The sequence below is a fragment of the Oryctolagus cuniculus genome, chromosome 13 (genome assembly GCF_964237555.1).
Source record: "Oryctolagus cuniculus chromosome 13, mOryCun1.1, whole genome shotgun sequence".
NCBI lineage: Eukaryota > Metazoa > Chordata > Mammalia > Lagomorpha > Leporidae > Oryctolagus > Oryctolagus cuniculus.
In genome coordinates, this window is record NC_091444.1 from 18133737 (window position 1) to 18148115 (window position 14379).

At 58.5% G+C, this 14379-nt stretch overlaps 1 protein-coding gene across 6 annotated transcripts in view; it reads left to right on the forward strand.

Moving 5' to 3' along the window:
- The window catches only part of LGR6 (leucine rich repeat containing G protein-coupled receptor 6), a 124040-nt gene that overhangs the window by 104259 nt on the left and 5402 nt on the right, over nt 1-14379 (forward strand). For 5 of the 6 annotated variants that reach the window (XM_017347859.3, XM_008268587.4, XM_017347858.3 and 2 more), the window contains 8 exons: nt 260-328; nt 2075-2146; nt 3197-3262; nt 4162-4233; nt 4591-4662; nt 6228-6353; nt 7250-7410; nt 13686-13766. In XM_017347859.3, coding sequence (XP_017203348.3) covers nt 260-328; nt 2075-2146; nt 3197-3262; nt 4162-4233; nt 4591-4662; nt 6228-6353; nt 7250-7410; nt 13686-13766 — 719 coding nt within the window. The remainder of the gene's footprint in view (nt 1-259; nt 329-2074; nt 2147-3196; nt 3263-4161; nt 4234-4590; nt 4663-6227; nt 6354-7249; nt 7411-13685; nt 13767-14379) is intronic. The other variant, XM_008268585.4, reaches the window with a different exon arrangement.

Here is a 14379-nt window from a genome sequence, read left to right on the forward strand (position 1 = left end):
ACTGTTGGGAGCATTTGAGGAGTGAACCAGCAGATGGGAGATCTGTCTGTCTGTCTCTGTATTTAAAAAAAGATTAAAAAAAAAAAAAAAAAGGAAAAGAAGAAAGCTGCTAAGCATGGCTCACCCTCCACCTGGGCTGGAGAGGTTGATTTGAGAGAGGTTGGGGTGGAGTCCCTGAGAGAGGAGAAGACAGAGGCCGAGCGCCCAGGGTGGTGGTGCGCTGACCCTGCCCCTCAGAGCTGCTTGTCTATGCTTCCAGATCCTTGAATGGTGCCACGGATATCCAGGAGTTCCCCGATCTCAAGGGCACCACCAGCCTGGAGACCCTGTGAGTGAGTTCTCTTCCTCCACCTGCTCCGTCTCCACAGCCTCACCCCTGCAGCTCTTGCCACCCCCTTGCACTCCACTTCCCTCATCTGCTGGGGGCTCCTGGGCCTACACCATCTCCTTATGTGGCTTTGCCTGCAGATAAGGCCAGGGGTAGCCGGGGAGATGGGAGTGAGAAGGCTGGGCCTTCTCCCTGGGATTTTTCAGGGATGTGTTCAAGGTTCCTGACCTCGAGCTGCAGGTGCATGGAGGACCCGTGATGGGGAAGGAAGGGCCCATGGCCTTTCTGAACCTTGATTCCCCAAAAGCCATTTTCATATTTTCTATAACATTCTGTAGAGTGAGGGAAGGGATGCCAGAGCATAGTAGACCCCCAATGCCTGTTTTTAAAAGATTTATTTATTTATTTGAAAGGCAGAGTTACAGAGAGGCAGAAGCAGAGAGAGAGAGAGAGAGAGAGAGAGAGAGAGGTCTTCCATCTGCTGCTTCACTCCCCAAATGGCTGCAACATCCGGAGCAGAACCAATCCGATCTGAGGCCAGGAGCCAAGAGCTTCATCCAGGTCTCCCATGTGGGTACAGGGATCCAAGCACTTGGGCCATGCTCTGCTGCTTTCCCAGGCACATTAGCAGAGAGCTGGATTGGAAGTGGAGCAGCTGGGACTCGAACTAGTGCCCATATGGAACGCTGATGTTGCAGGCCGGGGCTTTAACCTGCTGTGCCACAGCACTAGCCCTGATTCCTTTTTTTTTTTTTTTTTTTTTTTTAAGATTTGTTTATTTGAAAGTCAGAGTTACACAGACAGAGAGATCTTCCATCCACTGGTTTACTCCCCAGACTAGGGCTGGGCCAGGTCAAAGCCAGGAGCCAGGAACTTCATCTGGGTCTCTCACATGGGTGGCAGGAGCCCAAGCAGTTGGGCCATCCTCCGCTGCTTTCCCAAGGATATTAGCAGAGAGCTGGATCAGAAGCAGAGAAGCCAGTGCACGAACCAGTGCCCACATGGGATGCCAGCATTGCAGGTGGCAGCTCCGCCCACTACACCACAGCCCCAGCCCCCCTTGGTGCCTTTTACATGAATGAATGAGGAGGGTGGGTGTGCGGAAAAGCCAACTGTCCCGCCCCACGACCCACGACCCCTTTCTGGCATTGCTAGGGCTGGAATTCTCTGGGCCTCTATTGTCTTCCCCTGGATTCGCTGGCACATGGAAAATTTCATCCCCAAGGGATGACCTTGGCCTCGAGTCTTTCTGGGGACACCCTGTCCCTAAGCCAAGCCCATGTTCCAAGCTGCCCCCATGTCCCTGGCCACTCTGCCCCTGCTCCTCCCTCCTTTCCCTACTTGTCTTTCTCCCCTAGGGCACAGGGAGAAAGCTCTGGGCTTCATTCCCATGGCCCCACTGGGGCTGTGTCCTCTGCTCCCTGCCCCAGCCATCCCTCCTCTCCAAGTCCCCTAGAGCAGAGAGGAGGTGGTCCCTGTGTCACAGGCCCAGTGCTGCTGGAGCCCATTCCGGGACATGGGGTGGGGACAGAGCAGGGTAGGTGGGGCAGGGCTGGGCCTGCAGGACCTGTCCCTCTGCACTCCCTGCCCCCAGCCCCCTGCTTCTCACCCCTCCCCCGCCTGCCTCCTCTCTGTCATGGCAGCCCCACCCCCTGCCCAGCTCTGTTCTCCCAGAACTGGAGACGGGTGGCTGGGAATGGCAGGGCCCTGGGCCTTGTACCAGCTCTGTGTCTGTTCTCCCGGCAGGACCCTGACCCGTGCAGGCATCCGGCTGCTCCCACCAGGGCTGTGCCAACAGCTGCCCAGGCTCCGGGTCCTGTGAGTGACTCCCAAGCATTCTAGAGTCTTGGCGCTGGGCCCCCGCCCCTCCAGCAAAGAAGGCCTCCCCGCTTCTGTTGCACTTGGTCACACCTCGTTCTGAAGAGTGGGGTGGCCTAGGCTCCTGCTGAGAACCTGCCTGGGGTGGGGGGTGGGGGGGCTGCCCTGTCCGCCAGTGGTTTCTGAAGTCACACCTGCTTACCCCCAAGGTCAGTCTGTCACTGACTGACTGTTGGACTCGCATGACTCTGAGCGTCAAGTTTCCCATCTGTAGAATGTGGGCAAATGTGTGAGGGCTGTAAAACCACACACAAATCACCCAGCACACAGTGGTACTCAATAAATGGCCAGAAAACCAGTGCCTTCTGGGACCATGGAGGGCGTGCTCCACTCCCCCTTGACTCTCACCTGGACCTGAGGCCTCTCCCCGGGGACCCTGACCCCACAGCCGGAGATGGGTGCACTGATGCCTGGCACATGGGAGGAGCTGGACGTAGGCTCCAGCCCCACCTTGCCACTGACTGGCAGTGCGCCCTGGGGAGGCCCTGTGCTCTGTCTGGGCCTCAGTCTCTCGTCTGTCGAATGATTTGCTCACCGAGGGCCCCTGCTTGGACCTTGCCTGCCGACTCCGTGAGCAGTGGGCGGAGATGCCACCAGCTCGATTTGGCCTTGTCCAGATGGCTCAGTACTGCCTGAGTGTTGCCTGCTGTCTGTCTCGTGCCGCAGACCCCACTCTGCTGCCTTCCTTGTCTCCACGCCCCCTCCCTTCCTGTTCCCCTTCCCCCAGGCCTTCCCTTGGATCGAAGGTCCTCCTGTGAGAACTGCTAAGTCCACCCCACCCAGGCCCAGTGCGGAGCGGGACTCAGCAGGGGAAGCGCAGAGAAGTCTGCCTGCCGCGTGTCCACAGTCATGACCCAGCCCTCGGCTGCCTGGCAGGAAAGCCCAGCCCGGGCTGAGCCACTGTGGCTGCCCCTGCGGCCTTCTCATAGCCCTGCTTGACCACACACCCCCCACACACCCCCCCCCCCCCCGGCCTTTCTCTCTCCGCAGGGAGCTGTCTCACAACCAGATCGAGGAGCTGCCCAGCCTGCACAGGTGTCAGAAGTTGGAGGAAATGTGAGTCTGGGGGCAGGAGAAAGGCTGGGCAGGGTGGAGAGCAGGGCTCAGCGAGGGCCAAGGCACAGAGGGACCTTTCTCCCTCTCCGCATTGGCTCAGTGGTGGGGCAGGGCTGGGAGTTGGGACCCACAGCAGGTGACAGCCACTGGCACTGGCGCCCACAGCAGTCTCAGGTGGCTCTTTGAGAGTCAACAGCAGCATAGAAATGCAGTGGTGAGCGGAGGGGCACACACGGCAGAGCTCCGTGTGCCCTGCATGTGGGAACACGCTGGCTCATTTCTGCACCCCGTGAACACACATGTGCATATGGGTGCACAGGGCACAGACAGGCACAATCCTACGTGCAAGAACAAACCTGGGGCTCCAGTTCCGGGAGGAAAATCACTCTGAAAATGCTCTCAGCTCCGTTCACCCAGGCTGCTGTGTGTGTCTGCTGCTTCTCCCCAGAACAACGCCTCTGGGGCTACTGGAGGCTCTGTGCCCTCTGGGTGGAAGGAGGAGGGTCTCTGCTCTTGCCCAGGTCCTGTTTCTCAGCTTGGCCAGTCACTTGGGCTGTCTCTGCTCCTGGCCTAGGGTCTGGAGGACCCATGGTGACAGAGGGTGGGCACCGTGGGGCCGTTCGGCTGGGCTGAGAGCCAGGCCCGGTGGGAACACTGGAAGCTGACTCCCTTTTGGGCCACAGGGATGGTTTTGTGGCTTTGTCTCCTGACCCACTTACCCAAGGCAACCGGATCCCCTTGTGTTCCCTGTAATTCTGGTGACTTCTGCGGGCTGGGCCCTTTCTTCCCGTGCCAGGAGAAGTGGGGGGCTCTCCTTTCTTCCTCTCAGTGCTTGGGGGGTGTGGAACACGGCCAGGGCCTGAGCCCGCGGGCTCACCCAGCCTCTCTTGCTGCCCTAGTGGCCTCCAACACAACCGCATCTGGGAAATCAGAGCCGACACCTTCAGCCAGCTGAGCTCCCTGCAAACCCTGTGAGTACTCACAGCACCCAGGGTGGGCCCTGGGGGAGCCCCTGCCCCCCGGCCAGGCCCGTTCATACCCACAGCACACATGTGCGTTTTCAACACACGGGACGTTGCCCGCCACCTCCTACTGCCCAGTCACATGCACAGATGGCTTCTGCAGCTGGTATCCCGCAGGCCCCGAGACCGGGGGCCACGCTGTAGGTCCCCGTCCAGCCAGGAGCTGGGCAGCAGCAGGTCCCTTCCCCAAAAGACTAAGGTTACTGCTGCTGGGGCAGGTCAGACGGGGACTGTGAGGGAGAGCCCAGGTTGGGAGCGGTGAGCCCTGACCAGGTCACTGCCCTGTCACACCCTTTCTGTCCGCAGGGACCTGAGCTACAACGCCATCCGGTCCATCCACCCTGAGGCCTTCTCGACCCTGCGCTCACTGGTCAAGCTGTGAGTGCCCGCTGCACCCTCCTCCAGTGTTCCGGGGACCCGTGGGGACTGCGGCTGGTGGGTGGGAGCAGGAGGGCTGCCCAGGGCAGGGACATGCATCCAAGTGAGGCCAGCGTCCCAGGGAGAAAGCCTCTAGCCTAATCAGTCATTCAGACAGCGTGCTTGACAGCGGGGCCTGAGAAACAGAGGCCGCCTCCTGCAAGCTCCAGGACATCAGCTGCTGATGGGCTGTGGCGACGTTTTGGTAGCCTCAGACCTCGCATGCGCCCTGCTCCTGCCCCCTCCAGCCTCTGCACCCACTGAGGAAGAGGATGCAGGGTCTGGAACTCCTTCACGACACAGGAGGGTGGCAGCAACTGGAGTAGCCATGGCCCCGGGGAACTCCTGTTTGAGCGTTACTCTAGGGGGCTGCCATTCTGTGGGCAGCAGGAGACCCCGGCCCTCTAAGCAGCCTGGGATGTAAACAGGCAGCCGGCCGTGCTGGCTCCATGGTCAGCATGTCAGGGCTGGAGGGGCCCCTCGGTGGGGCTGCTGCGGCCTGTAACTCAGGTTATTCACTGCACAAGGGCCCCTGCCTGTGGGCTTGGCCAGCTGTGTGTCCGAGGCCTTGTTCTCCCAGCCCCAGACCTTCCGTGATCAATGAGAAGCCTCCTAAAGACCAAACAGCCCCAGCCCCTCACTCCACAGAGGCCTCCAAGGCTCAGGGGCAGACGTGTGCCCACGCCAAAGCCCAGAGCCTGGGCCTCCCAGACAGAACACAGTCCCTCCCCCCGCCGCTGCTCTCTGGGCTCCGGGCCGTGCCTTGGTGCCTTGCAGAACTCCCACCACTCTCTCCCCTGTCTTGTTTGCTCTGCTCCTGCCAGGTAGGTAGGGCAGTTATTTATATCCCTTTGAAAGATGAGGACATTGAAATGCAGGCAGATTTGTGACTCCCTTTGGTTACACAGTGAGTCGGTGACAGTGCCAGGTTTCCTGCCGTCCAGTCCAGGGCTGTTTCCACGACGCACAGTCTGTGGTCGTGGTGTTTGCTTTAGAGCCCTGGCTTCCACTAACGTGTCTCCGACAGAGGACCACGCACAGCCTCACCTCTGGCTTCAAAGCAGGCACGGCCAGACAGGATGGGTGACGGAATCCCTGCTGGGAGCCGGCCGAGCAGCTCTGTGCAGTCCCCAGCCCTGGCCTCTTGTGTCATCAGAAAAGCCACGGGGAGGCAGGGGAGGGGGCTGGCGGCAGGCAGGTCCCTGGGTTGGGTGGGCAGCGATTCCTGGCTGGGGCTCAGACCTGCACACAGGGGCTGTGGTTGTAGGCGAGTAGTGCCTACCCGTTGGGGTGGCTTGGCCTGAATTAGCACCGCCTGGTATAGTCAGCCCCAGCGAGTGGCTGAGCTGTGGACGGTGCCTCCAGCCGCTCTGGCCCTCTCCTGCCCCTTCCTGCTCTGCTCATCTCCTGCCCTGTGCTCCTCTCCACTTGCCTCCAGCCCAGGCACTCTGGCCACACCCTCAGCCCAGCCCCGCCCTTCAGCCATGCCACCGGCTGCCAGTAACCCTGACCATCCACTGTCCTAGGGACCTGACAGACAACCAGCTGACTGCGCTGCCCCTGGCCGGCCTCGGGGGCCTGATGCACCTGAAGCTCAAAGGGAACCTGGCTCTGTCCCAGGCTTTCTCCAAGGACAGTTTCCCGAAACTGAGGTGAGGGCCGGGGGCGCGGGGAGGGAGCTGGGAGCTGCAGGCCTCACCCTGAGAGAACCTGGCGGCCTGGCGTTAGGAAGGGCCCATCCGACTTCCTCCCCGCCTAGCTGGGGCCCCCGCATATGCCTCCCCTTCTACCTCATCTCCCTGTAGCATTTCCCTGGCCCCAGGTACCAACATCAGGAGCCTTGGACCCTCGGGCCCCTCACTCCTGCCTTGTCCCCACACCCAGACTCTCGGTCCTCCCTGGGGCCACATCAGGGCCCCTGGAGTGAGGGCAGAGCCCAGGGCATTGATGAGTGGGGAACGCGCTGCACAGCCAGGCCCTGGTGCTAATGACATCCAGGCCTCCTCGTGCCACAGCAGCTGCCGCCGCCTCCCAGCCTGTGTGGCCCAGGCCTTGTCTGCTGCACGCTAATGAGATGCCCCAGGGCATCTGCCCTCCTCCTCAGAGGGCCCAGGCTCCAGTTCCAACGTGCGCCGTGCTGGAGGAAGGGCAGTGGTCTCTCTGAGGGCAAGGGTAGAGTCCCTAGAAGAATCCCTGCCTCGTATAAAGGAGTTGCAGCCTGGGACGCTGCTGTGTGGGCTTGGAGAAGCTGCTCCCACTCCCCGTCTGCTGAGGGCGCTCCTCAGACAACGGGCAACTTCCTGCTGCCCTGCCTTCCCCGTCTGGGGATGAATGGAGAGAAGCCTGGAGCATGCCCGGAGCCCTTGGGTCAGGGGTCCAGCTGCAAGGCTTGTGCCGGAAGCCGGGGCTGCCTGCACAGTGACGGAGAACTTTGGTGTCGAAGGGCAGCTTCCCGGTACCCAATCCCTGGGCTGGAGCTCGCCTAACTCAAGCTAAAGTCTTGGACCCCAAACATGCTAAGGTGGCCCGTCTCCCCTCCTCCACCCAGGATCCTGGAGGTGCCTTATGCCTACCAGTGCTGTGCCTATGGTGTCTGCGCCAGCTTCTTCAAGGCCTCTGGGCAGTGGGAGGTCCAGGACTTGCACCTTGATGACGAAGAGGCTCCAAAGAGGCCCTTGGGCCTCCTTGCTGGACCAGCAGAGAGCCACTGTGAGTGATGGGGATTCTGGGCTGGGCAGGATGGGGGCGTGGAGAGGAAGTTAGAGAGGAGGCTTGGGGGGCCCAAAAGGGACTTTTAGGGGGCTACAGAGGGGAGCTCTGGGGTGCACGGCTGCTTTTGACCTGGGAGGAAATTCTACCACTGTTGCTGCCTTGTCCCTCAGAGGCTACACCCAAAGGTGCTTGCAGGAAGTGGTGATGGTAACAGAGCCAGGAGCGGGGTCTCCATATCTGCCCAGCCCTCTGTGGTTCACAGCGGGAACAGGCACTGTCGCACTTCAGTCCCCTGCCCTGCAGCTCGTGTGTTTTGGCTCTGTGGCTGCCTCCCCGTCACAAGGGCCCTTCAACCTTAGGGCATTCTCTGAGAAGACAGACCTATTATTTCACCGACCTGAGCCAAGTAGTATTGAATTAAGTCAATTGGATTAACCCTGCTTCCAGGAAGAAAAAAAATCCACTTATAATATGTTCTAGAACCGAGAGGAACGGCTGAGTCCATCCTGCACCCCCAGTGTGTCCCCTGAGTCTGAGAGGGAGACTTGGGCGGCCACTAGGAACAAAAGGGCCTCGCTGGGAAGGGCCAGCATGGTGCACGCGTCTCGGGCAGATCGGTCTTTGGGGTGAAAGGCAAAGGTTAAAGGCAAGCGTCCAGAGGGGTTCTGAGAGGCCTTCTAAGTGGAGTCCTTGATACAGGGTGAGAGGAGGGCTCCCCGACCCGACCCACATCACGGAACCCAAGCAGAACCAGAGAAAGGGGAGGGAAAGGGGAAGGGGCCCCTGTTCTAGGGATTTCTTTTTCCGCCCCTAATTCCCTCTGTCCGCTCTCTCGATGGAGAAGCTAAGCAGAAAAATCCAATCTAAACGTACAAGGAAGACTTGTCAGGATGGTGTAGGCAGACTGGGCCCCAAGCCCCCAACCACTCACCGGCGGCTGGCCCTGGAAGGGCTACCTAGCCTTCCTGAGCCTCAGTTTCTTTATCTTTAAATGAGACAGGTGATGCCTCTCTCACAGGCTTGGGGGAGGATTAGAAGATTCCAGAAATGGCAAAGTTACGCTGCTACTGCAGACGGGTACCCTCGGGTACCTGTGTAGGGAGCATGTGGTGGTGTGGTTCAGGATGCTGGGTGGGCACCCCGGGGTCTCTGGGAGCTCCCTCTCGGGGAACCATGGCACCTCCCTGGAGGGGGGGGGGGTCCAAGGACTCAGTGAGGAGGAGCCCAGCAGCCCGGCCGGCTCTGGGCCGCAGACGGCTGTCCCCAGGGGACATTCCCGGATGTCTGCTGTACACTCCCTCAGGGGCCTGGAAGGCGGAATGGAAACTTTCCTTCCTCAAGGTGAAACTTTCCACCAGGCTTAGGCCTTGGAGAACCACAGGGCGTCGAGCTCGCAGGCTGCCTGCCGCCTGTAACGGGAGCTGGGGCAGGGCCCCCCACTTCCTGTGAGAACTAATGAGCCCCGAGCAGGAAAGCCAGGAGCTGCTGCGCCAGCCAGATTCGATTTCCTCCTCGTTTGAAGAGTGGTTACTTAACACCTTGGCTGTGACTTTCCCAGCCTCAGACGGAGTCCGCGGGTTTCACCCCTTGTATTTCATTCATGCATTTTGATTTCACAGAATTGCTGAGCTCCATGGTGGAGAGCTGGGAAGGGCCCGTGTGGCGCAGGCCAGATCTGTCTGCTTCTGGAAGGGAATGAAAGGGAGGGAGGGGTGGAAATTCCAGGCTGCGGGCACACCTCGGCCTCCTGCCCGCCCTGACGCTGTGGGGCCAGGGCGCCTCCGCAGCCGTCCTGACTCCTGCGAAAACTCCCAATGGGATGTGTTTATTCTCCAAGTGGGGGGAGAGATCTGCTCGGGAAACAGACCTTCTGAGCCAACGCTGGGGACACGTGCAACAGACAAGACCACCTGTCCTTGACCTGCACAGCGGCAGAGCTGCCCCTTAAACCTGTCCACATAGAAACATCTTTTTGAGCCGAGCAATTCTCCCGCACCATCAGCTCTCTAGACCCCTTTCCCAGCCTGACTCAAGAAACTTAGAAGCCGGCGCCGTGGCTCAATAGGCTAATCCTCCACCTTGCGGCGCCGGCACACCGGGTTCTAGTCCCGGTTGGGGCGCCGGATTCTGTCCCGGTTGCCCCTCTTCCAGGCCAGCTCTCTGCTATGGCCAGGGAGTGCAGTGGAGGATGGCCCAGGTGCTTGGGCCCTGCACCCCATGGGAGACCAGGAAAAGCACCTGGCTCCTGGCTCCTGCCAGGATCAGCGCGGTGCGCCGGCTGCAGCGGCGGCCATTGGAGGGTGAACCAACGGCAAAAGGAAGACCTTTCTCTCTGTCTCTCTCTCTCACTGTCCACTCTGCCTGTCAAAAAAAAAAAAAAAAAAAAAAAAGAAACTTAGAAAGAGGCCGGCGCCGCGGCTCACTTGGCTAATCCTCCACCTGCAGCGCCGACACCCCGGGTTCTAGTCCTGGTCGGGGCGCCGGATTCTGTCCCAGTTGCTCCTCTTCCAGTCCAGCAGTGGAAGGCAGTGGAGGGTGGCCCAAGTGCTTGGGCCCTGCACCCGCAAGGGCAACCAGGAGGAGGTACCTGGCTCCTGTCTTTGGATGGGCGCAGCGCGCCATCCATAGCGGCCATATGGGGGGGTGGACCAACGGAAGGAAGACCTTTCTCTCTGTCTCTCTCTCTCTCACTAACTCTGCCTGTCAAAAAAAAAAAAAAAAAAAAAAGAAAGAAAGAAAAGAAACTTAGAAAGAGTAAGTGATGGAGTATTGCTGCAGAAAAATGTTTTGCCTTTATAGATTATGTTTTAGATTTTCATTTCAAAATTCACATTGTAGAATTTATGAACCCCTGAGACACCCATGATCCAGCGGAGGTCAGAGGCCCTAGTTTGAGAAACACTGCCTGGGGCAGTATCACGGGGCAGGCGACAGGCTGCCACTGCGACATTGGCATCCCATATCGGAGCGCCGGTTTGAGTCCTGGCTGCTCTGTTTCCAATCCAGCTCCCTGCTAATGCGCCTGGGAAAGCAGCGGAAGATGGCCCAAGTGCTTGGGCCCCTGCCACCCATGTAGGAGACTCTGATAGAGTTCTAGGCCCCTAGTTTCATCCTGGCCTAGCCCTGGCCATTGGGCCATTTGGGGAGTGAATCAGTGGACAGAAGATATCTCTCTGAAACTCTGCCTTTCACATAAATAAATAAATCTTAAAAGAAAAAAAAATAAATACTGGGGCCAGCATTGTGGTGTAGCCGGATAAGCCACCTCCTGTGATGCTGGCATCCCCTGTGGGTGCCAATTCAAGTCCTGGCTGCTCCACTTCCAATCCAGTTCCCTACTTGTGTGCTTGGGAAAGCAGCAGAGGATGGCCCAAGTACTTGGGCCCCTGCACCCACATAGGAAACTCGGATGAAGCTCCTGGCTCCTGGCTTTAGCCTGGCCCAGCCCCAGCTGTTGGAGCCATCTGGGGAGTAAACCAGTTGATGAAAGATATTCTATCTATCTATCTATCTATCTATGCTATGCTATGATATGATAGATAGATAGATAGATAGATAGATAGATAGATAATTTGAAAGGCAGAGTTTACAGAGACAGACAGACAGAAAAGGAGAGATCTTCTATCCACTGGTTAACTCCCCAGATGGCTGCAACAGTTGGTGCTGGGCCAGGCTGAAGCCGGGAGCTTCTTCCAGGTCTCCCACATGGTGCAGAGGCCTAAACACTTGAGCCACCTTCCAGTGCTTTCCCAGGTGCATTAATAGGGAGCTGGAGCAGAAGTGGAGCAGTCAAGTCTCAGACCAGTGCCCATGTGAGATGACAGCATCGCAGACAGCAGCTGTACCCACTACACCACAATAAATCTTGGAAAAGAACTACTGCAATAGGAAATAAGCAAAAAAATTCCATTTGATTCAAAGATGTCCCTAATCTCATTTCCTGGGACCAGAGAATTAAAGCCTAGACTCAGAGCTGGAAGGAACGGTGCAGATGGTCTCGTCTGTCCCTGACTCAGCGTGCTGGCGCGCCCTTCCACTGGGGGATTTGCCGTTCAGTGTCTCCAGTGAGCAAATCTTAGATCTGCACAGACCCTCCAACCCTCCCACTCCCTGACTGCCCCAATAAACAGTGCCTCACCTTGGGGAGTGTCGAGGCTGACCACGCGGACTCTGAGTTCTGGCTGTGAGACTGGGCAAGCCACACCCCCTTGATGAGCCTCAGCTTCCCAACCTGTCACGTGCCCCGCTCAGCTGCTGTGAGGCTGGTGAGGCCGTGAAGATGAGGGCTCCGCGCGAGGCACAGTAAGAGCTCAGGGCCACGGAGTGGACCTGTGTGCTGACGGAGCCCGTGAGCATCACAGTCGGCTTCCTGTGTCTCCACGCACTCCCGGGGAGCACGGGCATGTCTTTCACCCTTGCATTCTCCTGCCCTTGTCCAGTGCCTGACTTTGTTGTAAAGGTTTATTTATGTATTTGAAAGTCAGAGCTACAGAGCAGGAGAGGTGGGGGAGAGGGGAGGAGAGAGAGAGAGAGAGGGAGGGGAGAGGAAGAGAGAGAGAGATTGATTTTCCATCTGCTGGTTCACTCCCCAAATGGCCACCATGACCAGGGCTGGGCCAGGCCGAAGCCAGGAGCCAGGAGTTTCATCCAGGTCTCCCATGTGGATGCCGGGGCCCAAGGACTTGGGCCATCTTATGCTGCTTTCCCAGGCACATTAGCAGGGAGCTGGATCAGAAGTGGAGCAGCTGGGACGCAATTGGGCACCCCTGTGGGAAGCAGTGGCTTAACCTGCTGCAGCCCAGTGCCGGCCTTAGTGCCTGGATTTTGTCAGCATTGCATACAGCACCCGTGGGCCCTCCAGGGCATTTGTTGAAGGAAAGGTGCTCCTTTGTCAGATAACCCTGCTTGTGGGGATCTATTCTTAGCAAGAACTAGACCGTCTCCATCTGAATAATAATTTGCCTCCATCTACAATCCACCCACTGATGCTAGTTCTACCCCCTGGGAAAGACCAGCGTGTGTCAGGACCACAGGTGTTTGCACAGCAGTTATGAGGCCACCTGGGATGCCTCCTGCACACCACATTGAGTGCCTGGTTTGAGTCCTGGCTGTTCCACTTCTTCTTCTTCTTCTTTTTTTTTTTTTTTCTTTGACAGGTAGAGTTATAGACAGAGAGAAAGAGAAAGGTCTTCCTTCTGTTGTTTTACTTCCCAAATGGCCACTACGGCCAGCGCTGCACCGATTCGAAGCCAGGAGCCAGGAGCTTCTTTGCGGGTGCAGGGGCCCAAGCACTTGGGCCATCCTCTACTGCCTTCCCGGGTCACAGCAGAGAGCTGGATTGGAAGAAGAACAACCGGGACTAGAACTGGCGCCCATATAGGATGCCGGCGCCACAGGCGGAGGAGTAACCAAGTGAGCCACGTCTGGGGCCAGCTGTTCCACTTCTGATCCAGTTTCCTGATAATGCACCTGGGAAGGAAGGCAGCTGATGATGTCTAGGCCCCTAGACTTGGGTCCCTGCCACCCGTATGTGAGGGCTGTACTGAGTTCCAGGCTCCTAGCTCCGGCCTGGTACAGCTCCGACTGTTGTAGGCATTTGGAGCGTGAACCAGTGGATGGAATCTCTGTCTCTCCCCTTCTCTGTCTCTCTGTCTTTTAAATATAAGTGAAGGCGATTTTAAGAATTCAAAAAATCAGCATGTAGAAATGTTACTCCTTCCTGCCCAGTAGGCCTGCAGCTCTCTGAGCACAGCCATTACGTCCCCACTTACTCCTGTTTTCTCCAAATGAAACACCCGAAACACCCCAGCCTGTTTCTCATTCAAATGGCTCCTGCTCCTCGATTTCCCTAGCTCACTTCTGAACACACCACAGCTCCCGGACGTCCCTTTCATGTGTGTGTTCACACTGGATGTGGATGTCACAGGCAGCCTGGCCAGAGCAAGGGGACCTCGCAGTCACTTGCTCGCAGTGTCACGGTGGTGGCACCTGGACTCTCAGAGGCACCTCGTGGACGGAGGCCGACTGGAGGCGGCACAGAGCACTCTTAGTCCTTGACGGAGCAAGGCTCGCAAGGCCTTTGCTGTGCAGGACAGGCAAAGTGGCTGAGCCCCGTGGTGTGGGTAAGAGGGAGCTGGCCAGAGAGCAAAAACGGATGAGCAGGGCGCCAGGGATGACCAGTGCCGGTCTGGAACCACTACTTAAAGGCGTGGGCATTTGGACAGTGACACCAAGACCCACGACCCAGGCCACTTTCTCATCTCCCTTCGCAGATGACCTGGACCTGGAAGAGCTCCAGCTGGAGATGGAGGACTCAAAGCCACACCCCAGTGTCCAGTGTAGCCCAGTGCCAGGTGAGGGACATGTCCCCAGGGCTGGGGGAGGGGCACGCGGCCACGTGGATGAGATGCCAGCTCGGCCTGGCACCGTCTCTGCCGACACCCAACCTGCTAGGACAGGGCAGTCTGCTGCAGTTCCCTCGGCCCGGGGGCGGTCAGGCAGCCTGAGTGAGTCAGCCAGGTTGAGACTGTGCGTCCGGGAGAAGCCTGCCCTCGGTAGGGGAAGCAGGAAAGAATCGCCTGACCCCATAGCTTCCGAGCGCTCCTTCATCCGAGGCCCACACCGTGAGAGCCTGGAGCCGCTGGGCCTCTGCCAGGTCATGGAAGGGCGAATTCCCCATCCCGGGAAGACTGTTGTCCCTGTTAACTCCGCGGGGGAGCTCTCGGCAGGACCCCCAGGGAGCCCCTTGGGTTCCGTGTAACCCTTACGGCAGAGGAGGCCTCCTTTAGAGTCTGCCCTAAGTCCAGCTGGCTTCCAGAAGGAAAGAACCTCCCCTTTCTGCTTGGTGCAGTTCAGCCTGGGATAGAGTGAACAAGTGTCTGTCCTTGCTCACGAAACGCTAACAAGCGCCCCCAGGAGGCAGCAGCTGGGTGCCTGCAGGCCAGGAGCTGTTCTCATGAGCACGAG